We start from the raw sequence: 26,808 nt of genomic DNA on the forward strand, positions 1-26,808 counted from the left end.
TGTTCATTACATTTACATTTACATTTTAGTCATTTAGCAGACGCTCTTATCCAGAGCGACTTACAGTAGAGTGCATACATTTTATTACATTTTTTACATACTGAGACAAGGATATCCCTACCGGCCAAGAGCAGACGCTCTTATCCAGAGCGACTTACAGTAGAGTGCATACATTTTATTACATTTTTATTTAAATTTTTTTACATACTGAGACAAGGATATCCCTACCGGCCAAACCCTCCCTACCGGCCAAACCCATGCCAATTGTGCGTCGCCCCACGGATCTCCCGGTTGCGGCCGGCTGCGACAGAGCCTGGGCGCGAACCCAGCCCAGCCTGGGCGCGAACCCAGAGACTCTGGTGGCGCAGCTAGCACTGCGATGCAGTGCCCTAGACCACTGCGCCACCCGGGAGACATAAATTATATTGTAAATTGGAATGGTAGCGTTATGTCCTTCATGGAGTTATCAGAATTGTACGGGAAGGTCTGCTCATTCCAAGAGTACAACAAATTGATTACAGCATTACCCCAAAAATGGAGGAGGCAGGTGGCAGCGAGAGGAGGTAGGGAACTGGTCTGTCTGCCCAATATAAGGGATCAAAACTGGTGGAGGAATAAAAATAGTATAAATAGGAAAGTATACCAGTTTCATTTGAGGACCAGGATGTTGACAACTGTGCCATACAGATTGCAAAATAGTTGGGAAGAGATTTTATATGTACCGATTCCATGTTAGAGGGTGTATGAGTTGATATATAAAACAACGCAAGATTCAAGACTTTTCAGCTAAAATTATTATATAGAATTCTTGCCACCAGCAAAATGTTGAATATTTGGGGTATAAAGTCATCGAAGCTCTGCAGATTTTGTTGTGAGGATACAGAATCAATAGACCATTTGTTTTGGTATTGCCCTCAGGTAGCCTGTTTCTGGTCTCAGGTTCAGGAATGGCTGAAAATGCATAGCATTGATCAAAAATTGACCCTAGAAATAGTACTGATAGTACTAATACTCTTAGTAATAGTATTTATCTATGGATTCTATTCGATTAGGTAGATTTAAATTGTACGTTAAACATCACAGCATAGTTGAAAGGTATGTGTTGCGTAGAAACCCGAAGTGGGTGGCCAGCAGAAATAGATGGGATGGGCTGTGGAAATCTCTCCCAAGTGGACATTCTCTCTTTCTCCCCTGACCCATCTGTCTATCGCCTCCTTTGAATTCCATGCTGTCACAGTTACCAGCCCTTTCAAGCTTAACATCCTTATCATTTATCGCCCTCCAGGTTCCCTTGGAGAGTTCATCAATGAGCTTGACGCCCTGATAAGTTCCTTTCCTGAGGATGGCTCACCTCTCACAGTTCTGGGTGACTTTAACCTCCCCACGTCTACCTTTGACTCATTCCTCTCTGCCTCCTTCTTTCCACTCCTCTCCTCTTTTGACCTCACCCTCTCACCTTCCCCCCCTACTCACAAGGCAGGCAATACGCTTGACCTCATCTTTACTAGATGCTGTTCTTCCACTAATCTCATTGCAACTCCCCTCCAAGTCTCCGACCACTACCTTGTATCCTTTTCCCTCTCGCTCTCATCCAACACTTCCCACACTGCCCCTACTCGGATGGTATCGCGCCGTCCCAACCTTCGCTCTCTCTCCCCCGCTACTCTCTCCTCTTCCATCCTATCATCTCTTCCCTCTGCTCAAACCTTCTCCAACCTATCTCCTGATTCTGCCTCCTCAACCCTCCTCTCCTCCCTTTCTGCATCCTTTGACTCTCTATGTCCCCTATCCTCCAGGCCGGCTCGGTCCTCCCCTCCTGCTCCGTGGCTCGACGACTCATTGCGAGCTCACAGAACAGGGCTCCGGGCAGCCGAGCGGAAATGGAGGAAAACTCGCCTCCCTGCGGACCTGGCATCCTTTCACTCCCTCCTCTCTACATTCTCCTCTTCTGTCTCTGCTGCTAAAGCCAATTTCTACCACTCTAAATTCCAAGCATCTGCCTCTAACCCTAGGAAGCTCTTTGCCACCTTCTCCTCCCTCCTGAATCCTCCTCCCCCTCCTCCCCCCTCCTCCCTCTCTGCTGATGACTTCGTCAACCATTTTGAAAAGAAGGTCGACGACATCCGATCCTCGTTTGCTAAGTCAAACGACACCGCTGGTTCTGCTCACACTGCCCTACCCTGTGCTTTGACCTCTTTCTCCCCTCTCTCTCCAGATGAAATCTCGCGTCTTGTGACGGCCGGCCGCCCAACAACCTGCCCGCTTGACCCTATCCCCTCCTCTCTTCTCCAGACCATTTCCGGAGACCTTCTCCCTTACCTCACCTCGCTCATCAACTCATCCTTGACCGCTGGCTACGTCCCTTCCGTCTTCAAGAGAGCGAGAGTTGCACCCCTTCTGAAAAAACCTACACTCGATCCCTCCGATGTCAACAACTACAGACCAGTATCCCTTCTTTCTTTTCTCTCCAAAACTCTTGAACGTGCCGTCCTTGGCCAGCTCTCCTGCTATCGCTCTCAGAATGACCTTCTTGATCCAAATCAGTCAGGTTTCAAGACTAGTCATTCAACTGAGACTGCTCTTCTCTGTGTCACGGAGGCGCTCCGCACTGCTAAAGCTAACTCTCTCTCCTCTGCTCTCATCCTTCTAGACCTATCGGCTGCCTTTGATACTGTGAACCATCAGATCCTCCTCTCCACCCTCTCCGAGCTGGGCATCTCCGGCGCGGCCCACGCTTGGATTGCGTCCTACCTGACAGGTCGCTCCTACCAGGTGGCGTGGCGAGAATCTGTCTCCGCACCACGTGCTCTCACCACTGGTGTCCCCCAGGGCTCTGTTCTAGGCCCTCTCCTATTCTCGCTATACACCAAGTCACTTGGCTCTGTCATATCCTCACATGGTCTCTCCTATCATTGCTATGCAGACGACACACAATTAATCTTCTCCTTTCCCCCCTCTGATAACCAGGTGGTGAATCGCATCTCTGCATGTCTGGCAGACATATCAGTGTGGATGACGGATCACCACCTCAAGCTGAACCTCGGCAAGACGGAGCTGCTCTTCCTCCCGGGGAAGGACTGCCCGTTCCATGATCTCGCCATCACGGTTGACAACTCCATTGTGTCCTCCTCCCAGAGTGCTAAGAACCTTGGCGTGATCCTGGACAACACCCTGTCGTTCTCAACTAACATCAAGGCGGTGACCCGTTCCTGTAGGTTCATGCTCTACAACATTCGCAGAGTACGACCCTGCCTCACGCAGGAAGCGGCGCAGGTCCTAATCCAGGCACTTGTCATCTCCCGTCTGGATTACTGCAACTCGCTGTTGGCTGGGCTCCCTGCCTGTGCCATTAAACCCCTACAACTCATCCAGAATGCCGCAGCCCGTCTGGTGTTCAACTTTCCCAAGTTCTCTCACGTCACCCCGCTCCTCCGCTCTCTCCACTGGCTTCCAGTTGAAGCTCGCATCCGTTACAAGACCATGGTGCTTGCCTACGGAGCTGTGAGGGGAACGGCACCTCCGTACCTTCAGGCTCTGATCAGGCCCTACACCCAAACAAGGGCACTGCGTTCATCCACCTCTGGCCTGCTCGCCTCCCTACCTCTGAGGAAGTACAGTTCCCGCTCAGCCCAGTCAAAACTGTTCGCTGCTCTGGCACCCCAATGGTGGAACAAACTCCCTCACGACGCCAGGTCAGCGGAGTCAATCACCACCTTCCGGAGACACCTGAAACCCCACCTCTTTAAGGAATACCTAGGATAGGATAAAGTAATCCTTCTAACCCCCCCCCCCCCTTAAAAGAGTTAGATGCACTATTGTAAAGTGGTTGTTCCACTGGATATCATAAGGTGAATGCACCAATTTGTAAGTCGCTCTGGATAAGAGCGTCTGCTAAATGACTTAAATGTAAATGTAATGTAAATGTAATGTAAATGTAATGTAAATGAAATGGAGACAAGTGGGAGTGGAGTTGCAATGCGGGAGATAGAATGGATGGTCAAAAGATAAAAGTATTTTTTTAAATTAGAAGTAAAAATAAAACATAATAAAAAGTACATTTGAATGACACTGAGGGGCAGTGTTTTCACAACTAACACGGAACCCAAACCGGCTGCGCGCGTGCGCCATCGTGCATACATTTATTTTGTCCCCCTACACCAAACGCGATTACAACACGCAGGTAAAAAATTCAAAACAAACTCTGAACCAATTACATTAATTCGGGGACAGGTCGAAAGGATTAAACATTTATGCCAATTTAGCTAGTTACCTTGCACTTGCTAGCTAATTTGTCCTATTTAGCTAGCTTACTGTTGATAGCTAATTTGTCCTGGGATATAAACATTGAGTTTTTATTTTACCGGAAATGTACAACATCCTCTACTCTGACAATTAATCCACACATAAAACGGTCAACCGAATCGTTTCTAGTCATCTCTCCTCCTTCCAGGCTTTTTCTTCTCTGGACTTTATATTGCGATGGGCAACTTTCATAAATTAGGTGCAGTACCACCACCGACCTCATTCTTCTTTCAGTCACCCATGTGGGTATAACCAATGAGGAGATGGGAGAGGCAGGACTTGCAACGCGAACTGCGTCACAAATAGAACTGACATCTATTTGAGCCCTTGGCAACGCAGACACTCATGAGCAGTGTGGGTGCAATAATTGAATAATATAGATTTCTACATTTATTTTGCAACGCTCGCGCACGCGACGCCAGCGGTGTAAACATATACAGTTGGCATTGCTGTTATGATTTTACTTGTCCTTGATGTACTTAGTTTTTTATTTGTTTTCTTTTTTTGCATTGTTTGCTGTTTTCTGTCTTTCTTTTTTCTCTTTAGTTCATTCTCTTGGTTGTTGGTGCATTGGGGGTTCATGGGGGTGGGGAATGGAATTAATTACATTTTTCTTCTTTGGGGGGGGGGGGTCTTAAATGGTTGAGGGACAGCTATTGGGGAACTGTGGGGGGGATCTTGGAGGGTTCGGGTTCATGTTTTTTTTGCCTGGTGGGAGATCTGTCAACGTGCCCTTGAGCAGGGCATTGACCCTGGATGCTTCGGTGTGTCGCTCTGTATGGGAGTCTGTTGGATGACTGGTATGATGTAGTTGTTGAGCGGCTTTACTGCAAGTATATTGTATTTTTCAGATATTCAATAAACAATAAATAAAAATAAATGTATTAATTAAAAATAAATAAAAAGTAGCCTATAAGCAGCCAAATCATAAAGATGAATGTGGTCAGAGACCTACTAAATAAAGCAGCACGCCACCCTCAAGATTCTGAGCCTGCCTGGCAGGGTTGGTCCAACAACGCTAAAGCCCCCTGATCGGAGAGCATAATATACAAGGAAATTACCCAGGCATTAGCAGTGCTGGCAACACTAGCTGCAATAACCCATGGGGAGGGGGTCACACTCGGACATTCAGAGAAGGGGCATATCATTGTGGCCCTGACGGCACAAAATCATCAAAGGTCTGACTGCACAGAGATGCTTGTGAATATGTTCACAACGGGGGACCGCGTGTGGGTGTTTCAGGGGATGGGGGTATATCTGATCTCTATCACCTAGGATTTGACGATGGCTAATCAAAAAAAAATCCTCAATTTTGCATGCCTTCTCATACTGTATATGCATTCGTAAATCAAGGCCTTTCTTGAGATGAACTCTGGGATGGAACAATTGTTGAGTATCTGAGTTTATGGTTGTTTGTGGGGGAAAGGGATTGAGTGTGTCTGAGTGTTTGTGTGTATGTATCCCACAACTGTTGCTAGGGAGTAAAGATGTTAGGGACAATATAGGATGAATCACAATAATTGTTTGATAAAATAATTGCTTGCCAAAAAGTATTTTTTGTCATGGCAATACTGGTAAGAAGTAACAATTGTTTGCATGAACTACCTACATTATTACAAATATTAATAGTTCATTATGGAAATTAAGTTTAAAAAAATCCTGCTTAACAGCTATATATAATACAAATCAAGGTGAGGGTGATGGAAATGCTTTTGGTGACTGATCTGCGGGTGGCACTGTGCTCTTTTTGAAGTATGGATCCCAGTCTCGCTGGGGCAATGGGATCTGGGGGGGGGGGGGTTCAGTCTGCTGGTCACTGGGATGACAACCCAACTCAGGATGGGGAGGGGTTTTAGCAGGTGAAATAGTGGGGACCAATTGGATGTTTACTTAGTAGCAATGCAAATATCATGTTTTTTTAACCATTATTTTACCAGGTAGGTTGACTGAGAACACATTCTCATTTACTGCAACAACCTGGGGAATAGTTACATGGGAGAGGAGGGGGATGAAAGAGCCAATTGTAAACTGGGGATGATTAGGTGGCCATGACAGTACAGTATGAAGACCAGATTGGAAATTTAGCCAGGACACCAGGGTTAATAAGTGTCATGGTATCTTTAGTGACCACAGAGAATCAGGACACTCGTTTAACGTCCCAGCCGAAAGACAGCACCCTACACAGGGCCCTGGGGATATTTTCTTAGACCAGAAGAATGGGTGCCTCCTACTGGCCCTCCAACACCATTTCCAGCAGCATCTGGTCTCCCATCCAGGAACTGACCAAGACCAACCCTTCTTAGCTTCAGAAGCAAGCCAGCAGTGGGTTGCAGGGTTAGCTATATGGACACTCAATCACTATAGAACTTTTTAATGGTAAGTTTACAAACATATATGATGATAAATATATATGAAACTTGTATTTCATTATGGTAAATGGTGAAATAAGTATGGCCAGTTATAATTGTAATGGCTTAGCAGATAATAAGAAAAGACGGTCAGTATTTACCCGGCTAAAAGAGAAGGAATATAATATCTATTGTTTACAGGAAACTCATTCAACAATTTTAGATGAAGTGTGTAAAAAGGAGTGGGGGGTGCAAAAAAAAATTCTCCCATGGGCTAAGAAATTGAAGAGGGGTGATGATATTAATTAATAGTAATTCTGATCCAAATTTACAAATTGGCCAAACAGATCCTCAAGGTAGATGGATGATTATAAAATTGGTCATTGGACCATAAATAGATATGGCTTATTAACCTATTCAGTCCAAATACTGATGATCCACATAATGATATATAATCATTTTTCAACCCTACAAACAATACAAGACTATATTATTATAATACGGTTTAAAATACCTCTATGGAACGTAAAGGAAATCACACTACAAACTATCACCCTCATGCACTTAAGGAAATCATGAATGTCATGGATATATTGGAAATAGTGAATATATGGAGGCTTAAATACCCTGATCTAGTGAGATATACATGGCGGAGGCTCAATCAAGCTAGTTGTCTTGATTACTTTCTTATGTCATTCTTTCTGGCACCAAAAGTGGAAAAAAGTGTTGATAGGGGACAGAATGCAGTCGGACCAACACATAATTGGCATATATTACTCTACAGAATTTTCACGTGGGCGAAGATATTGGAAATTTAATCAAAGCCTACTAGATAAATTATTCTATCCTAGTTAAAAATAAGTTATTTCTGACTTTTCCGACATAACATAGGTACAGGTGCAGATCCCCTTATTGTATGGGACACTTATTTTTTTTATTTTTTTAATTGTATCCCCTTTTCTCCCCAATTTTCGTGGTATCCAATCGCTAGTAATTACTATCTTGTCCCATCGCTACAACTCCCGTACGGGCTCCCGTATGGGGGTAGCCTGACTGCCATTAGGTACCGAGATGAGATCCTCAGACCCCTTGTGAGACCATATGCTGACACATGCACATTTGTGGCCTGCTGGAGGTCATTTTGCAGGGCTCTGGCAGTGCACCTCCTTGCACAAAGGCGGAGGTAGCGGTCCTGCTGCTGGGTTGTTGCCCTCCTACGGCCTCCTCCACGTCTCCTGATGTACTGGCCTGTCTCCTGGTAGCGCCTCCATGCTCTGGACACTACGCTGACAGACACAGCAAACCTTCTTGCCACAGCTCGCATTGATGTGCCATCCTGGATGAGCTGCACTACCTGAGCCACTTGTGTGGGTTGTAGACTCCGTCTCATGCTACCACTAGAGTGAAAGCACCGCCAGCATTCAAAAGTGACCAAAACATCAGCCAGGAAGCATAGGAACTGAGAAGTGGTCTGTGGTCACCACCTGCAGAACCACTCCTTTATTGGGGGTGTCTTGCTAATTGCCTATAATTTCCACCTTTTGTCTATTCCATTTGCACAACAGCATGTGAAATGTATTGTCAATCAGTGTTGCTTCCTAAGTGGACAGTTTGATTTCACAGAAGTGTGATTGACTTGGAGTTACATTGTGTTGTTTAAGTGTTCCCTTTATTTTTTTGAGCAGTGTATATATCCAATAAATATATGGGGGATTGGAAATGATGCAGACAGTTACATTGATGGAAGCTACAATCTATTCGCAATAAAGCTGATTCACCCCCTACAAAATAAATAAATAACAATAACGAAGCTATATACAGGGGGTACATGTTAGTCGAGGTAATTTGTACAAGTAGGTATGGGTAAAGTGACTATGCATAGATAGACAGCGCGTAGCAGCAGTGAAAGAATATAAAAGGGGGGAGTAAATATATATTGTCCAGGTGGCCATTTGATTAACTGTTCAGCAGTCTTATGACTTGGAGTTAGAAGCTGTTAAGGAGCCTTTTGGTCCAAGACTTCTGGTACGAGAGAGAACAGTCATGACCATTTTTTGTGTCTTCCTCTGACACCGCCTAGTATATAGGTCCTGGATGGCAGGAAGCTTGGCCCCAGTGATATACTGGGCCGTACGCACTACCCTCTGTAGCGCCTTATGGTCAGATGCCGAGCAGTTGCCCTACCAGGCGATGATGCAACCGGTCAGAATGCACTCGATGTTGCAGCTGTAGACATATTTGAAGATTTGGGGACCCATGCCAAATTGTTTTAGTCTCCTGAAGGGGAAAATGTGTTTTCGTGCCCTTTTCACGACTGTCTTGGTGTGTTTGGACCATGATAGTTTGTTGGTGATGTGGACACCAAGGAACTTGAAACTCTCATCGTTGTTGGTGATCAGGCCTGCCACTGTTTTGTCGTCAGCAAACTTGATGGTGTTGGAGTCGTGTTTGGCCACACAGTCGTGGGTGAACAGGAAGTACAGGAGGGGATGAAAAACACACCACTGAGGGGCCCCAGTGTTGAGGATCAGCGTGGCAAATGTGTTGTTGCCTACCCTTACCACCTAAAGGTGGCCCGTCACGAAGTCCAGGATCCAGTTGCAGAGGGAGGTGTTTAGTCCCAGGGTCCTTAACTTAGTGATGAGCTATGAGGGCACTATGGTGTTGAATGCTGAGCTTTAGTCAATAAACAGCATTCTCACATAGGTGTTCCTTTTGTCCAGGTGGGAAAGGGCAGTGTGTAGCGCGATTGAGATTGCATCATCTGTGGATCTGTTGGCATGGTATGCGAATTGAAGTGGGTCTACGGTTTCCGTGATGATGGTGTTGATGTGATCCATGACCAGCCTTTCAAAGATCTTCAGGGCTACTGATGTGAGTGCTATGGGGCGGTAACAATTTAGGCAGGTTACCTTCGCTTCCTTTGGCACAGTGACTATGGTGGTCTTCTTGAAACCTGTAGGTATTACAGACTCGGTCAGGGAGAGGTTGAAAATGTCAGTGAAGACACTTGCCAGTACACGTCCTGGTAATCCATCTGGCCCGTGGCTTTGTGAATGTTGACCGGTTTAAAGGTCTTGCTCACAGCGGCTACAGAGAGCATGATCACAGTCGTCCGGAACAGCTGGTGCTCTCATGCATGCTTCAGTGTTGCTTCCCTCGAAGCGAGCGTAAAAGGCATTTAGCTCTTCTGGTAGGCTCGCGTCACTGGGCAGCATGCGGATGGGTTACCCTTTGTAGTCCATAATAGTTTTCAAGCCTTGTCACATCCAGCGAGCGTCAGAGCCGGTGTATTAGGATTCAATCTTAAATTGACGCTTTGCTTGTTTGATGGTTCGTCTGAGGGCATAGCGGGATTTTCTTATAATGGAGTGAAGGTGGTCTAGATTTTTTTCCCCCTCTGGTTGCACATTTGACATGCTGGTAGATATTAGGTAAAATTGATTTAAGTTTGCCTGCATTAAAGTCTTCAGCCACTTGGGGCGCCGCTTCTGGATAAGCATTTTCTTGTTTGCTCATGGCCTTATACAACTCGTTGAGTGCGGTCTTAGTGCAAGCATCGGTTTGTGGTATTAAATCGACGGCTACGAATAATATAGATGAGATCTCTCTTGGTAGATAGTGTGGTCCGTAGCTTATTATGAGGTACTCTTCCTCAGGCAATCAATACCTCAAGACTTCTTTAATATTAGAAATCGCGCATCAGCTGTTATTTACAAATAGACACACCCCCGCCCCTCGTCTTACCGGTTGTAGCTTCATTGTCCTACCGATGCACGGAATACTCAGCCACCTCTATAGTATCCATGTCGTCTTTCAGCCACGACTCGGTGACACATAATACATTACAGTTTTTAATGTCCCATTGGTAGGATAGTCTTAATCGTAGATCATCCATTTTCTTTCCCAATGATTGCACGTTGGCCAATAGAACAGATGGTAGTGGAGGTTTACTCACTCGCCTACAAATTCTCAGAAGGCAGCCCGACCTCCACCCCCTTTTCCTCCGCCTTTTCTTCACGCAAATTTTGGCTTGTCTCGAGAAAGCAATATATCCTTTGTGTCGGACTCATTATAGAAAAATCTTCGTCCAGTTCGAGGTGAGTAATCGCTGTTCTGATGTCCAGAAGCTCTTTTCGGTCATAAGAGACTGTAGCAGCAACATTATATACAAAAGAAGTTAAAAACAACGCGAAAAAACAAACAAAATAGCACAGTTGGTTAGGAGCCCGTAAAACAGCAGCCATCCCCTCCGGCGCCATTATACAATATAACAGCAGTTCAACTGCAGTATACAATTACTGTGTCCAAAATACCACAGTCGACTGCAGTTACTGCACTTTTACTGCAGTTTAAAAACGGCAATCTTTTTTGTAATGGATGGCAAGCTTGTGTTTCCACCCCCACCAATGTCGAGTATTGGAGCAGAATCAGATCGGTAAGCAAAGTTGCCCATCCATGATCTAGGTCTACGTCTGAGCTGGAGTCCTTCCAGAATCACTTACATGGTTTGGAGCCTTGTATAATGCGTAGGACAACAATATGTAAGTGTTAGTTGTCCTCTCAATTGTGAAAAATATTTGTATGAACTAAAACCCTAAAAGTACAATTTCTTAGAACTCATTATCGCTGTTATATTTTCAACAGATGTCAACACTACAGTTCTGCACTGATAGTAATGACATTCTATAGACACAAAACTCACCAAATATTATTCTATCTTTCAGCTAAAGGAGACTAAAATAAGAAGTCTCAAAGGTGAAGTTTCTACACATTGAAAACTACAAATGACTACACCCCAGAACTTCAGAGAGTAGTGTAAAGACTGGGAATTATCCTGAGATCAGATGACAAAAGACTCCCTGAAGTGCCACCACCAACAACGGCTGAGCTGCTACAACTTCTGAGCTGCTACAACTTTGAGGAGACGTTGCCACTCAGCACAGGATGCAGTTTAGCACATCTTTGAGCTGGGAAGGACTGGAGCTTTCCCGGTTGTCACTAGAAGTGTGAAAACATAGAGAGTACTCAGAATTGTTGTTGAAAGAGGTGGACCTATAACAGGCAAAGCGTCAAACTTTTTATACATATAAATCATATAAATAAGAGAAGCTTGTGTGAGGAACAATAATTGTGCATTCTTTATCTTTAGCATATTTTCAACATTGTACTTATATAGTTTTAGAATAATTTATTAAACTGTTCTATTCCTGGATATCTATGCGCTTGACTGTTAACACTTCAAATTAGAAGACGGATGGACTAGCAGACGGATGGAGTACCCTGGTGTAAACAGAGTACAAGTCGGTCCGATTACATAGATCTCTAACCTTCCTCAAAATACCAAAAGCAAATTACTGAACTGGTAAAGTACTGAACTGGCAAGGAAAAATTCACTATGAATAATAAAGTACAGTGTAGTCATGGTGTTAACGTTTTATTTAAACTTACTTGTAAAACTTCTTACGGCTGAAATCCCGTTAACGGGATCGATATGACAACAGCCAGTGAAAGTGCAGGGCGCCAAATTCAAAACAGAAATCTCATAATTAAAATTCCTCAAACATACACGTATTTTACACCATTTAAAAGATAAACTTATTAATCCCACCAGTGTCCGATTTCAAAAAGACTTTACGACGAAAGCACATCAAACAATTGTTAGGTCTGCACCTAGTCACAGAAAAACCCAGCAATTTTTCCAGCCAAAGAGAGGAGTCAGAAAAAGCAGAAAGAGATACAATTAATCACTAACCTTTGATGATCTTCATCAGATGACACTCATAGGACTTCATGTTACACAATACATGTATGTTTTGTTCGATAAAGTTCATATTTATATCCAAAAATCTTAGTTTACATTGGCGCGTTATGTTCAGTAATGTTTTGCCTCCAAAACATCCGGTGATTTTGCAGAGAGCCACATCAATTTACAGAAATACTCATAAGAAACATTGATAAAAGATACAAGTATTAAACATGGGACTTTAGATAAACTCAATGCAACCGCTGTGTCAGATTTCAAAAACACTGTACTTGTGCACAATACTTGAAACTAGTTAACAGACCAATAAGAGTTCCAAACCTCTGCCAATAAGAACTCGTTTTCATTTTCCCCCCTCCCCACCTAGACCACTCCCAGACAGTCTAGTAAAATTCTTGCTTGAGAAATTGCTATTTTCTAAGAAGCTTTGTTCATTTTTGACAATTTTAATTGAAAACAATTACAGTACGGTTCTTAAATTATTGCCCAGAAATGATTTAAATTAGAGATATATTTAAAAAAAGGCTGCATTGGACCTAAAAAAATTAAATAAATGCAATCCACAAATAGTATAGTGGCTCACATCACTCAGAATCTCATCTCTATAGTTTAGCACTGAGGCCGACTGCACATACCCTGGTCCCAGATCGGTTTGTGACGGAGTTAAAAAATTATAGCACAGAAAGGCTGGCACTCAGGCTGTAGGTTAATGCACATGATTCAGTGCCAGAACTCAGCAAAATGCAGACATTGTGAGATGACACTTCCGGGTCAAAATGCCCCACTCTACGCTTGTCATTGAAAGACATTGATAAGATGTAGAGATGCTTGTATATAGTCATATTCATTAGTGCACACCATAGCAACACACACACCATACCTATGTTTGCCATTCATCTCCAGGCCCACCACAGGACAGATGAACATGGCACTGTGCCATGTTTTCATAGCGGTCCCCTTTGGTGTTCCTCCTCTCGCCCTCCCAGGCTGAGTTGTCAATCAGGTTCAGCTCCTTTATATCCCGTGGAATGACACACACACACACACACCTTTGATTAACTTTACATAATGCAATGATATGTGGCCTCAGCTGAAATCATGGAAAATTACCATACCTTAATGCCACAAAGGTGTGATGCAACCTCGCTGTTGGGTCTATCTGCAGATTTATCCAGAAGGTACTCAATCACAGCATCTTTGTTATACAGTCTGTAAGCAAGAATAGCATTTTGATTATGAAATCCATGTGTGATAGAAGTATCTAAGAGCAGCTTATAACTAAGCTACTAATATTCAGCGCCATTTAATTCTTAACTGCACCCAATCAACAAGCAGCACTTACTTCCTGATTTTCATATTATTAAAATGCAGATTATATCCAATTATCTAATAGGGACACCTAGGAGACTGATAATGCCAACACAAAATATTGTAGATTGCTAGATACAAAATGGTGTCATACTATACTAGTTCACAACAACAAACTGATTTTAAAATGTCCTCACCTTCCCAGATCACAAGCAACAATAGGGCGCCGGAATTTCTCTGTACTGAGAGCACAGTACTTCCACCGGGCAGCAGCTCTGCATTTGTCAACCTGTAGTGCAGAAAGATTTACACGTTCAATTTATCTCCTGCCCACGGCACTGTTCAGTTGCATTTGGTTATATCTGAAATACTTTGCTTGCAAGAATAGTGATAGAGAGGGAACAGCCATGGTGCAACTATGTGATTGACTACCACCTGTGCCATAAAGCTCCTTGTTAGCTAGCCCAATAATGGACTAAAGGAATCTAATGTTATAGTCCAAGAACCTTACATGTTCTATTTATGGTTCTAGAAACATAAATCACGTTTCTAACACACATCACACAGACACTAGCAAAGACTTACAGGAAGGCATGCACCATAATACGTTTCTGCTTGACAGGGTGAGGGCTTTGGCATTTTTTTGTGGGACTGAAAAAAATGCCTCAAAATGTAAAAACAAAAAATATATTAACCGGTCCCCATGGGTGGGTATAATTTGTGGAACGTTCCAACAGGAATCTGTTCCAAAAACAAGGATTCCAACAAACAACGCATACAAAGTAGCATGATCAATTCATCTAGCTAACTAGCTGCCGAACAGGCATCAACTCACCACGTAGCTTATTCTTAATGTTTGTCCATAGGCTAACCAGAGTGAGCACAGACATTTTTCGGGAATAAACGTGGTGAGTGAAAAACTCAACAAAATTGCCCACGCCTGTGGGAGTTAATGTTACATGTAGGGACAGATGTAATACTATAGAGCAAGGACATGTGTACATCAGACCACAGGAGGAGAAGATGACACTTGGTGCATCTGCTAGTTCAGACCACAGGAGGAGAAGCGTGAACAGACCACAGGAGAAGACGACACTTGGTGCATCTGCTAGCTTTGATGAGGGCAACATACATGTGTTCATCAGACCACAGGAGAAGATGACACTTGGTGCATCTGCTAGCTCTGATGAGGGAAGTACATAGGCCCATAGGACAACTGTAAATACCAATGTCAGAGGGACACACAAAGGAGGGTGCCAGCCAACTGACCAACAGATGGACTATAGTCATAATAAATATATTATTTTTATGACATGAAAGGGTCCCGCCACCATTATAACCTAACCGAAAGCAGATGGACTGAGGGAAGTAACTTCATTTGCATGTGGGATGGACTCGTATGTGTATAAAAGCAGAGCCAGTGCTCAGGGAAGTTGGTTGTTCCGCGGACCAGCGCGGCTTATGATATTTTGTATTAAAAGCCTTTATTGAATTCACGAGTTCTTGTAATTGTTATATTTCTAAGACGATTTTCCACCACATACTTGGCGAGCTAGCCAGGAGATCATGGGACCTCGGACCTTCCACCATCACATCCCATTTTAACAAATAGCACAAAAGTAACTTCTTCGACTGGTCTGAAGGAGAAAAACCGAACAGTCTGGTTGTAAACAAACGCGTAATATATTCTTCTTCGTTTGTATTTCCGGCAGACTAGACGCTGTGTTGCATATGAAAATGTCCCAGTTCTTCCATGACCTGCATAGTCACCAGAGATGTCAACCATTGAGCATGTTTGGGATGCTCTGGATCAACGAGAAGTCAATACTTTTAGAGCCACCTTTTTCAGCAATTACAGCTGGAAGTCTCTTGGAGTATGTCTCTATAAGCTTGGCACATCTAGCCACTGGGATTTTTGCCCATTCTTCAAGGCAAAACTGCTCCAGCTCCTTCAAGTTGGATGGGTTCCGCTGGTGTACAGCAATCTTTAAGTCATACCACAGCGATGACGTGGCGTGGACCACGCCAGCCCAGGATCTCCACCTGGACAGCTGATAAAACGTTGAATTTCTCAGAAACCGTCTCAGGGAAGCTCATCTGTGTGCTCGTAGTCCTCACCAAGGTCTTGACCTGACTGTAGTTCGGCGTCGTAACTGACGTCAATGGGTAAATGCTCACCTTCGATGGCCACTGGCACGCTGGAGAAGTGTGCTCTTCACGGATGAATCCAGGTTTCAACTGTACCGGGCAGATGGCAGACAGCGTGTTTGCTGATGTCAACGTTATGAACAAAGTGCCCAATGGTGGCAGTGGGGTTATGGTATGGGCAGGCATAAGCTGTGAACAACGCACACATTTTATCGATGTCAATTTGAATACATAGAGATACCCTGTCGAGATCCAGAGGCCCATTGTCGTGCCATTCATCCACTGCCATCACCTCATGTTTAGCATCATAATGCAAGGATCTGTACACAATTCCTGGAAGCTGAAAATGTCCCAGTTCTTCCATGACCTGCATACTCACCAGAGATGTCAACCATTGAGCATGTTTGGGATGCTCTGGATCAACGAGAACGACAGCATGTTCCAGTTCCCGCCAATATCCAGCAACTTCGCACAGCCATTGAAGAGGAGTGGGATAACAATCCACAGTCAACATCCTGATCAACTCTATGTGAAGGAGATGTGTCAAGCTACATGAGGCAAATGGTGGTCACACCAGATATTGACTATTTTTCTGATCCACGCTCCTACATTTTATTAAGGTGTCTGTGACCAACAGATGCATATCTGTATTCCCAGTCATGTGAAATCCATAGAATAGGGCCTAATGAATTTATTTCAATTGGCTGATTTCCTTATGTGAACTGTAACTCAGTAAAATCTTAGAAATTGTTATATGTTGGTTTATATTTTTGTTCAGTATAGTTTATAGAAATAGGCGGGGTTTATGACTTTGTGGCTGTGGTAACTAGTGATGACCATGTAGGATGGTAGCTATTTCTTCTGTGGGTTGAAGAGGCGCCGCCACCTACTTGCTGTACATTGTGATTAACATTTTTCTTCAAGTGGTTGAGGCAGTTTAGGTAGTGGCATTTATTGCTAAGAAGGAACCATTTTTTAGTGCCTCAAACATATAGTAGCCTATATTAAAACAATGGTAAAAATGTAGGCTATTATTGGGTATAATCATTTTATCATTAACTTAAACTGTAAATGTTTAGATGTAGGCCTATCACTTTTTGTGTAATCAGTAATGATTGTAAATGGATTATGTCCCCATGTGTGGTTGTACTGTGTTTTAAATTGGCAAATAAATTACATCTAATTAAAATCACAACAGATATAAGGTATTTATAGAAACAACAAAACAGCTTGCAGCCTCTGGCTGGCTATGGTAGCCGAAGGGTGGCAGGCCGAATTTGAGATGAGAGAAATTCCTTGCCATTGTCCTTCAAATTAACGCATGGCTAAATAGCTGTCCTCTGAGCGGAGGTTTAATACCAGCGATGCAAAAGCTGTCTGCCAAGGGCTTATAGTGGTCCTCTGAATGGGGGCTACCCGCCAGAAATGCAAATCATGTCTTGAGTGGCTAACTCGAATTTATAGCCTTGGTCGTAGTGTCAGCGGAAAATAGCAAGCAGGGGACATATCTTGCTACCTGGGATGTACTGTACTTTTGAGTGGGTTGGTACTTTGGTACTGTTAGTCACTCACATTCTAAACACGCAGATTGGTAAGTCATCTGCGCAAGAACACACCTATGTCCTTGACTATTGTACAACTCTTTCCCTAGGCGATCACATAAAGGTTATAAGTCCGATTAAAAACCTGTCAGTGATCATAGGCGAAACCAGTTAATCTGCTTGCAAACACCCTGTACAGTAATTCTTCAGACACTCCAGTGGGTGGGGCAGAGGAGACTGTTTAAATAGGTAGAGATGGAAAGTGTTCCCCATATCACTAAAACAGTGAGCCTTTCGAACTGGAGCACACACAAATGGAAGGTGAGATACTGCTTTTGTTATGCTTATCGTTAGGCTATGTCTTATGACTATTATTGCACTATATTCTTTTTAGACTACTCAATTTATTGTCCTGTGACATTAAAAGTTTAGTGGTATGATTCTTTGATTCACAACTCAGATTTACTCAACTGTCAAACTGTAGTTTTGTGGTCACATGGTAAATCCGCAATAACACTTTCGAGGCAATTCAACATTGCACCCCCGTGAGCTCTTGACACCACAATTGAATCAGTATGCTTTTATAATCCTTGAAATTATTCTAGTGTAAATCATCACGCAAAACTGAATGATTTTATTATCTGTAAAAAAAGAATTAAAAAAAATCCTTCTATTCTAGATGGAATTGTTAAATGTGTTATTAGCACTGCTAAGCAGAATTTACTATTCAGACGAGATATCTTATTGAATAGCAAAAAGGAACATCTTGGTATTTCCACATTTGGATGTGGTTTCCGATCTCTGCATTTGACTCACATTAAAGTCTTCAGTATTCCATTGACAAACGCCCAGTGTTTCTTTCCCTCCAGAATTGAGAATCCAATATGTCAACCTGGAACTTCAGGGCAACCACGAGAGCCACTATACCCAGGGGTTCAACTCTAAAACCCTGGTGGTGCGGAGAGGAGCACCATTCAAAATCACCCTGTTCCTGAAGGGACGAGCCTTCAACCCACACACTGACACCCTGATGTTCAGAATCCTCCTAGGTACACTGTGATACATACTGCTCAAGTCATATTTGTTTTGCCAATAATCGGTTAGGACATTTGTCAGAGCATGGATGATGTATTTAACTCTGTAGAAAGCTCAAGTACACCCATTCATGAGAATTAAGGAGACAATAGTGGTGGTGTGCATTGCGTTATCTGACCCATATTCATTCCTTTTTCCCGACAGGTCGGCTGTACGCAGAGTTCCCCGTCACCTTCTCCAGGGAGGGATCCCCCTCCCGATGGAGTGCCTACTTCACCCCCAAAGGCCTGAACCCCAACTCTCCCTCTCTGTACATATCCAGCCCTGCCTCTTCCTCCATAGGGCGCTACAGTATTCAGCTCCACGTGCTCACACAGCACGGTCAGCAGGGCTACGTGGTGGGAGACTTTGTTCTCCTTTGCAACCCCTGGTGCCACGGTGAGTTAATCTACAGGACGACTTAAACCCGCTCCTATGATTAAATGTATTGATTGTAGCCGGGTTTGGGGTCAAGTCCATTTCGCTTCATAGCAATATAGAAGTGAATAGAAATTCTGATTCAAGACACAAAATGAAATGGAATTTATCCCAACACAGATTGTCCTTGAGTCAAATGCAAACTTTAATCTTGATTAGATAGGATAATAAGATTTCTGGAAATGATAATGGTACACTGCATTAATGCAATGCCTTTCATCAAAAGTGCTTTACTAAGTGTGATCACGTTGGTGATGCATGGCAGCTATTTTGAATCCTACCTCCGTTATTGCGGTGGAGAGGTAAGGGTTCATATTGGCAAATTTCTACATCGATCCGTTCTCAAAGTAAGTACCAATTATATAAGATACAAACATGTTTGATGTTAAAGTAATCAAAGTGTTCTCCCTCCAGAGGATGCAGTGTACATTCCCTTCGAAGACCAGAGAGAGGAATATGTAAATAATGACTCTGGTTTATTGTACATGGGGACCCCTAAAAACCTTCAATCAAAACCTTGGTCGTTCGATCAGGTGAGCATCTCCTGACCAGCTTCAAAACATTTTACGATACCATTCACAGTCAATTACCACATTTTCCAGAGACATCTACAAAAAGGCTTGACATGACAACATACATGACTAAAGATAAATAAAGGAATAAATGAAAAATCTGTTCCATAAATGAATAAATAATGAAATAAGTTGACAAAATAATTACATAAATGAAAAATGTATAACATAGATGAAAAAAGTAAATAAATAAATAAATATTCAATTTTGTTTCTATCAATGCAGTACGAGCCAGAGATTCTGGATATTTGTCTGAAGCTGCTCCAGGTCAGCCCGCAGCACGGCAGGAACTGGCAGAAGGACTACCTAGGCCACGCCGATCCTATCTACCTCAGTAGGGTGGTGTCTGCCATGGTGAGTGACAATGCCTCAGATCCCTCAGATAGTAAATTAATCTCTCACGCTTTGTGTTGAAATTAGAATAAGAGCTCAGGAGCTCTGGAGCTCACAAAACAGGTCCTGGCTTGAAATGTCTGGCAGTCTATAATACTGATAATACGCTCACGCAATGTGTTTATATTTCAGTTCAAGCAATGAGGTTTGAAGTGAGGTTACGTGATAAGGCCATTAAAAAATATTGTTTCTATGTAGCTGAGTCATCTTACTATGTTAACCTTTCTTAAATGATTTCACTCTGAATTGAATAAATGGTACTTTGTACTTAACTTTTGGACTCGAAAAAATTCCCATGTAAGTACCTTGTTACCAGGTATTTCAGAAATGTCAAATAAATGGTTACCGAATAAACATTGTTGATCCCTAGAGGGAACATTGGGTAGATAATTGTGTCATTCTCTATCAGATCAACTGCGAGGACGACCGAGGAGTCCTGAGAGGGAACTGGTTGGGCGATTTCAAGAACGGGGTGCCCCCCTCCAAGTGGACAGGAAGTGCGGATATTTTGAGACAGTGGGCCAAGTCCAAGTTCAGCCCAGTGATGTACGGCCAGTGCTGGGTGTTTGCTGCTGTGATGTGCACAGGTAATGAATATGTTGGAAATGTATGTATTGTAAAAATGTTTTATCAATGCATATTGAATAATTTCACTCCCGGCTGAATTTCTGTATATGTTCATCATGGCACAATCGTAATGGAATATTTGAACAGGATTGTCTTTCTGTTAGGAATATAACGAGTTAGAAAATCATTGGTCAAATCATTGACAAATTCTTCATCCTTGTATTTCTATCTCTTCCTAGTCATGAGAGCTTTTGGTATTCCATCCCGTGTCATCACCAACTTCAACTCAGCCCATGACACCAACGGCAACCTGGTCATCGAGGAGTTTTACTCTGAGACGGGCAAGAAACTACCTCACAGTAAAGACAGCATATGGTAAGCAGATATCTAGTCTACAGCATTACCACACCATGAGTATTAAATATTATTTGTAGATTAAATAATATGAAAGTAGATTATATGATAGCAAGAAGTATTTTAAGTAACATGTAAGTAATTGCATGTAAAAATCAATCAGTCTTTGGTATTAAAATGTGCTGTTTTGTTCCCCATTTCAGGAATTTCCATGTATGGGTGGAGTGTTGGATGACCCGGCCAGACCTGGGTGCAGGATTTGACGGATGGCAGGTTTTGGATCCAACCCCGCAGGAGAGGAGCAAAGGTCAGAGTCGAAACAGACTAAATAGAAACTCCATAATACAAGTTAGATGAAATAAAACTGAAAGTCCATTCATAAATAACAAGTAAAAAACGATTATTTTAGTTTTTATGATATTCAGACCCTGCACTTGTCACAAGCCACCGACACTGATAACCAGAGATTTTTTAAAATATATGTCTATTACCTGTTTCTATTATTTTCATGACACATTTTACGTCATCCAGACTGGAATCAATCAAAGAGTATGGCTACTATTGCTTTTAGTTCTAAAGCTCCACCATATATTTCCTCCTCCTAGGAATCTTCTGCTGTGGCCCAGCCCCAGTGAAGGCTATCAGAGACCGGCGTGTGGACCTGGTCTACGACATCCCCTTTGTGTATGCTGAGGTGAATGCTGACGTCTACACGGTCATTGTGAAGCAGGGCCAGGTGCTGAGTTCCAGTACAGACACAGAGAGGGTTGGTTCCCTCATCGTCACCCAGACCGTAGGCTCACCAAGGCCTCAGAACATCACAGGGAACTACAAACCCACCAAAGGTGAGTCGAACAGGAAGTGATGCCATGAATCAAATGCTAATATCAAATCGGTAAGACTTTGTAGTAACTATCATGGATAAGCGTTAATAAACTATTTGTAGACTATGAAGACACACACACACACACACACACACACACACACACACACACACACACACACACACACACACACACACACACACACACACACACACACACACACACACACACACACACACACACACACACACACACACACACACACACACACACATATATATACATATATAAATACAGTGCATTCGGAAACTATTCAGACCACTTGACTTTTTCCACATTTTGTTACGATACAGCCTTTTTCTAAAATGTATTAAATCATTTTTTCCCCTCATCAATACCCCATAATGACAAAGCAAAAACAGGTTTTTAGAAAAACGGAATTATCACATTTACATAAGTATTCAGACCCTTTACTCAGTACTGTGTTGAAGCACCTTTGGCAGCGATTACAGCAGCAAGGCTTCTTGGGTATGACGCTACAAGCTTGGCATACCTCTATTTGGGGAGTTTCTCCCATTCTTCTCTGCAGATCCTCTAAAGCTCTTCAGGTTGTATCGGGAGCATTGCTGCACAGCTATTTTCAGGTCTCTCCAGAAATGTTAGATCGAGTTCAGGTCCAGGCTCTTTGCGTGGCCACTCAAGGACATTCAGAGTCTTGTCCCGAAGCCACTCCTGTGTTGTCTTGGCTGTGTGCTTAGGGTTGTTGTCCTGTTGGAAGGTGAACCTTCGCCCCAGTCTGAGGTCCTGAGAACTCTGGAGCAGGTTTTCATAAAGGATTTCTCTGTACTTTGCTCCATTAATCTTTCACTCGATCCTGACTGGTCTGCCAGTCCCTGCAGCTAAACAATATCCTCACAGCATGATGCTGCCACCAACATGCTTCACCGTAGGGATGGTATTGGCCAGGTGATGAGCGGTGCCTGGTTTCCTCCAGACCTTATGCTTGGCATTCAGGCCAAATAGTTAAAACTTGGTTTCATCAGACCAGAGAATCCTGTTTCTCATGGTCTGACAGTCCTTTAGGTGCCTTTTGGCAAATTGCAAGGGGGCTGTCATGTCCCTTTCACTGAGGAGTGGCTTCCATCTGGCCTCTCTACCATAAAGGCCTGATTGGTGGAGTGCTGCAGAAATGGTTGTCCTTCTGGAAGGTTCTCCCATCTCCACAGAGGAACTCTGGAGCTCTGTCAGAGTGACCATTAGGTTCTTGGTCCTCCTTGACCAAGGCCCTTCTCCCCCGATTGCTCAGTTTGGCCTGGCATCCAGCTCTAGGAAGAGCCTTGGTGGTTCCAAAATGCTTCCATTTAAGAATGATGGAGGCCACTGTGTTCTTGGGGACCTTCAATGCTGCAGAAATGTTTTGGTACCTTTCCCCAGATCTGTAACTTGACACAATACTGTCTCGGAGCTCTACGGGCAATTCATTTGACCTCATGACTTTTTTGCTCTGACATGCACTGTCAACTGTGGGACCTTATATAGACAGGTGTGTGCCTTTCCAAAGCATGTCCAATCAATTGAATTTACCACAGGTGGACTCCAATGAAGTTGTAGAAACATCTCAAGGATGATCAATGTTAACAGAATGTACCTGAGCTAAATTTTGAGTATCATAGCAAAGGGTCTGAATATTTATGTAAATAAGATATTTATGTTTTTTATTTTAAATAAATGTTCGAACATTTAGATTTTTTTTTTGCTCTGTCATTATGGGGTATTGTGTGTAGATTAATGAGGGGGAAAAATATTGAATCCATTTTAGATTAAGGCTGTAAGGTAACAAAATGTGGAAAAAGTGTAGTGGTCTGAATACTTTCCGAATACACTGTCTGTATGTGAATATATATATATGTATATTTACTATATATATACAGTGGGGAGAACAAGTATTTGATACACTGCCGATTTTGCAGGTTTTCCTGCTTACAAAGCATGTAGAGGTCTGTAATTTCTATCATAGGTACACTTCAACTGTGAGACGGAATCTAAAACAAAAATCCAGAAAATCACATTGTATGATTTTTAAGTAATTAATTTGCAAGAGTGCAAGTGCTAACTTACTAGCTACATTATTCATTCAGTGTATGAAAAAATATCACTATTCAACAGTATTTATTACAAGCCTATTCCTATTTCCAAATGTCTAACAATGTTTTTTTCTCTCTAGCATTTTCAGGAGAATCAACACATAAGAGAGGTGAGTGTTGATTATTTGATCTTCTATATGGTTCTGTCTATATTCCATCTGTCCACAAATTTAATTGACATCATACATTTAATTGAGTAATCGACATACTACACTTAATTGAATCATTGACATAATACACTTCCTTGAGTCCTTGACATATTACACTTCTTTGAGTCATTGACATAATACACTTCATTTAATGTTCCATTCACATGTGTCTCATAGGGTCAACCCAGGGCCTCTTAGTGTCTCTGAGCCTCCCTAAAGTGCCTGTGGCTGGGGAAAACATAACCTTCACAGTCATGGTCACCAACATGGACAGCATCCCCAAGGTGCTGAGGGAGCATGTCAATGCTCAGACCAAGGAGTACAACCGTAGTCCCTCAGACACCTTCTGGGAGGTCCATAACGTCATCCGGATAGCGCCGCATGAAGGTAGGAACCTTAACGCATCGCTAACGTTAATATTGGCGCATAATGTCATATGGCTAGCACCCTAAAGATACTGTACTCCCTCCACACAGATCTATGAAATGAAATGTGTTGTATTTCTTGACATGCCTACTATACCACTTAAAAGTAGTAATTTTCCTTAAAATTCTGTCTTTGGTCATATGGAACAATTCAGGGACACCATACCATTTTGTTGAACCTACCTCATGTATTCACTAATTGGTTCCCCCCTCACTTTTTCTCCCTCTCCCTCGCCCTCCCTCCAGCTAAGGCCATTCATCACCTGATCGACCATGCCCAGTATGAGTCTCTGATGGGAGATGACTTGGTCAACCTGGCTGTGGTCATGGAGGACGAGTACACTCAGGAGAGAGTCTTGGCCTCAGAGGAGTTCAACATCACCAGCCCTCAACTCTCCATACAGGTACAGACATCTCTTCAGAAAGTCTCTACACACCAAATTAACTTCACACAGGGTATTTGAACGTCTGTTATACATCTTGCGTCAACATTCAAGCAATTAAGTCCTAGACTAAACAATATAGCTATGTTTAGACAGTGATTTGCTATGTGAAATAGGTCCATTACTTGTTTTATACCTAAAACAAATGGGTTGATAAAATCCTGTGTACTATGTGTGCAGACGAAGGACATAGCTTTAACCTTTTTATTCTTTAGATTGCAGATGAAGACTCCGTCATGCCACACAAGGAGCACACAGCCCTCGTAGTCTTCTGCAACCCCTTCTCTGTACCTGTGAGCGGCCTATTAACCGTGACTGGCTCTGGTTTGATCGAGGGGGAAATGCACTCAAGGTAAGAACATGTTCTTTAAGTGTTCTTTGAATGATTTTCCTTCTTGGGTGTCTCAGACGTCAACTCGAAAACATTTCTTACGTAAGGAGTGACGGAAGGCAGTGATGGTAACTGCCAACAACAACAAAAAATGTGCATTCCATTGAGCATTGGCAAAAGAATGTGCAAGCACAAGGAGTGGCATAGTCGTAAGGTATAAGTCCTTAAATATTTGTATGGTTAGTCAAGCTCAGAACGTAACGCTGTGTAAACCTAAGCGCCAGTATAAGATCATTTGGAGAAACAATTGAAACTCTTATCTAAAGGCTGTAACTATACTGTACATGGTTACTTGGTGCCATGGCAATATGAGCCACGGCAATGTGAGTGATATCCACAGGGGAACTTTACAAGATTTAGAGGCAAAACTACATTCTGTAAACTCTTTGCACTTCAACATTTTCATTATGAGATGTTACGCTGTAGATTAACTTCACTAGATTCAAAGGGATAGTTCACTCAAATTACAAATAGACATATTGATTTCCTTATCCTGTAAGCGGGCTATTGACATGGAAAGATAGGTAAACAAAACCAAAGCCTGGATTGCTGCCAGTGTCTTATCTTGTCCATAGACTGCTTACAGGGTAAGGAAACAAATATGTAATTTTGTAATTGGGTGAACTACCCCTTTAACCCCCATTCACCTAACCTTCACATGAATAACCAGTCTTGTCAATTCATATGTTGCGTCATTCAGACAAATACCTAACATAAAAATGCCTTCCTATCTTGCAGTATTCAACTGTTAAAGCCAGGGGGCACTATGGAGAGGAGCGTCAGTTTCATTCCGAGGATGGTGGGAAAAAAGATGTTGCAGGCTACTCTCGTCCTCAAAAACAACTCTGCAAAAATTATAGGCTACAGAATGATCTCTGTGAAGTCAGCTTAGTCATTTTGCAGTGATTCAGGTGGTGCTAATAAATATACTTGTATTTCAGGTAGGAATTTCATGTACAAATTAAGTATTATATATATTATTTATATTTATGTATTTTTAACTAAAACATGTATTTCTTTCTTTCGTATAATAACTTTCTTTGTTGTTTGATGTTTATTATATTGATTTTTTGTTGATTTAAAAAAAAAAAAGTAATGTATGGTTGGTAATCAATACCTGAATAGTCACTTATGACTTTACATAGAATGAGGTTTAATTGTTCAATTGACATTGGCCTGTGAACAAGTTAAGGTTTCATTTTGTTTGTTTAATTTTGTTTGTTTTCAGTTTGTTTCAAGTCTATTGAATTTAGTTTTTATCAAATGCAACTACTTTTTATACAAATCTGTATACAAATCAGATAAATGAATTCTGAGTGACAAAGCTTACAAGTTGAAGTCTTCATCTTTGTCCTGTATTGTAGATCACTTAAAGACAGATTTATTGTCAAGTGAAACCACATCCTCATCACCTCAATATCTTCTTAGTATTTCTACAAACCAGGTATTTTAATACAGTCATATGTAATAAATATTTTTAAAACACTTTTTTAAACAGAGAAACTTGGGAAAATATTTACCGTAACCACATCAGCTAGTCAGTATTTGGATACTTCCTATGTAATCTCCTGGCTAAATAACCCCCAAACTGTAGCACAGGTGTCAAACTCATTCCACGGGGGG

The 26,808-nt window shown here is 42.4% G+C and overlaps 1 protein-coding gene across 1 annotated transcript; it reads left to right on the forward strand.

Moving 5' to 3' along the window:
- Positions 1-17,617: 17,617 nt before the first annotated feature.
- tgm5l (transglutaminase 5, like) lies at positions 17,618-26,514 on the forward strand. Its single transcript, XM_071385770.1, has 14 exons — positions 17,618-17,732; positions 18,281-18,460; positions 18,651-18,884; positions 19,338-19,456; positions 19,721-19,849; positions 20,298-20,475; positions 20,695-20,830; positions 21,013-21,116; positions 21,415-21,654; positions 23,858-23,887; positions 24,104-24,313; positions 24,598-24,755; positions 25,010-25,146; positions 25,924-26,514. Exons 1-14 carry the CDS (start codon positions 17,726-17,728, stop codon positions 26,075-26,077), a joined length of 2,016 nt encoding a protein of 671 aa, XP_071241871.1. The 5' UTR covers positions 17,618-17,725; the 3' UTR covers positions 26,078-26,514.
- The last annotated feature ends 294 nt before the right edge of the window (positions 26,515-26,808 follow it).

This window comes from Salvelinus alpinus, chromosome 2 (assembly GCF_045679555.1).
Source record: "Salvelinus alpinus chromosome 2, SLU_Salpinus.1, whole genome shotgun sequence".
NCBI lineage: Eukaryota > Metazoa > Chordata > Actinopteri > Salmoniformes > Salmonidae > Salvelinus > Salvelinus alpinus.

Bases quoted from the DNA above. Each gene is read 5' to 3' on its own strand.
- tgm5l (XM_071385770.1), top strand. The intron at 18,885-19,337 runs GTGAGTTAATCT...TTCTCCCTCCAG, and splicing joins TTGCAACCCCTGGTGCCACG to AGGATGCAGTGTACATTCCC. The intron at 20,476-20,694 runs GTAATGAATATG...ATCTCTTCCTAG, and splicing joins TGCTGCTGTGATGTGCACAG to TCATGAGAGCTTTTGGTATT.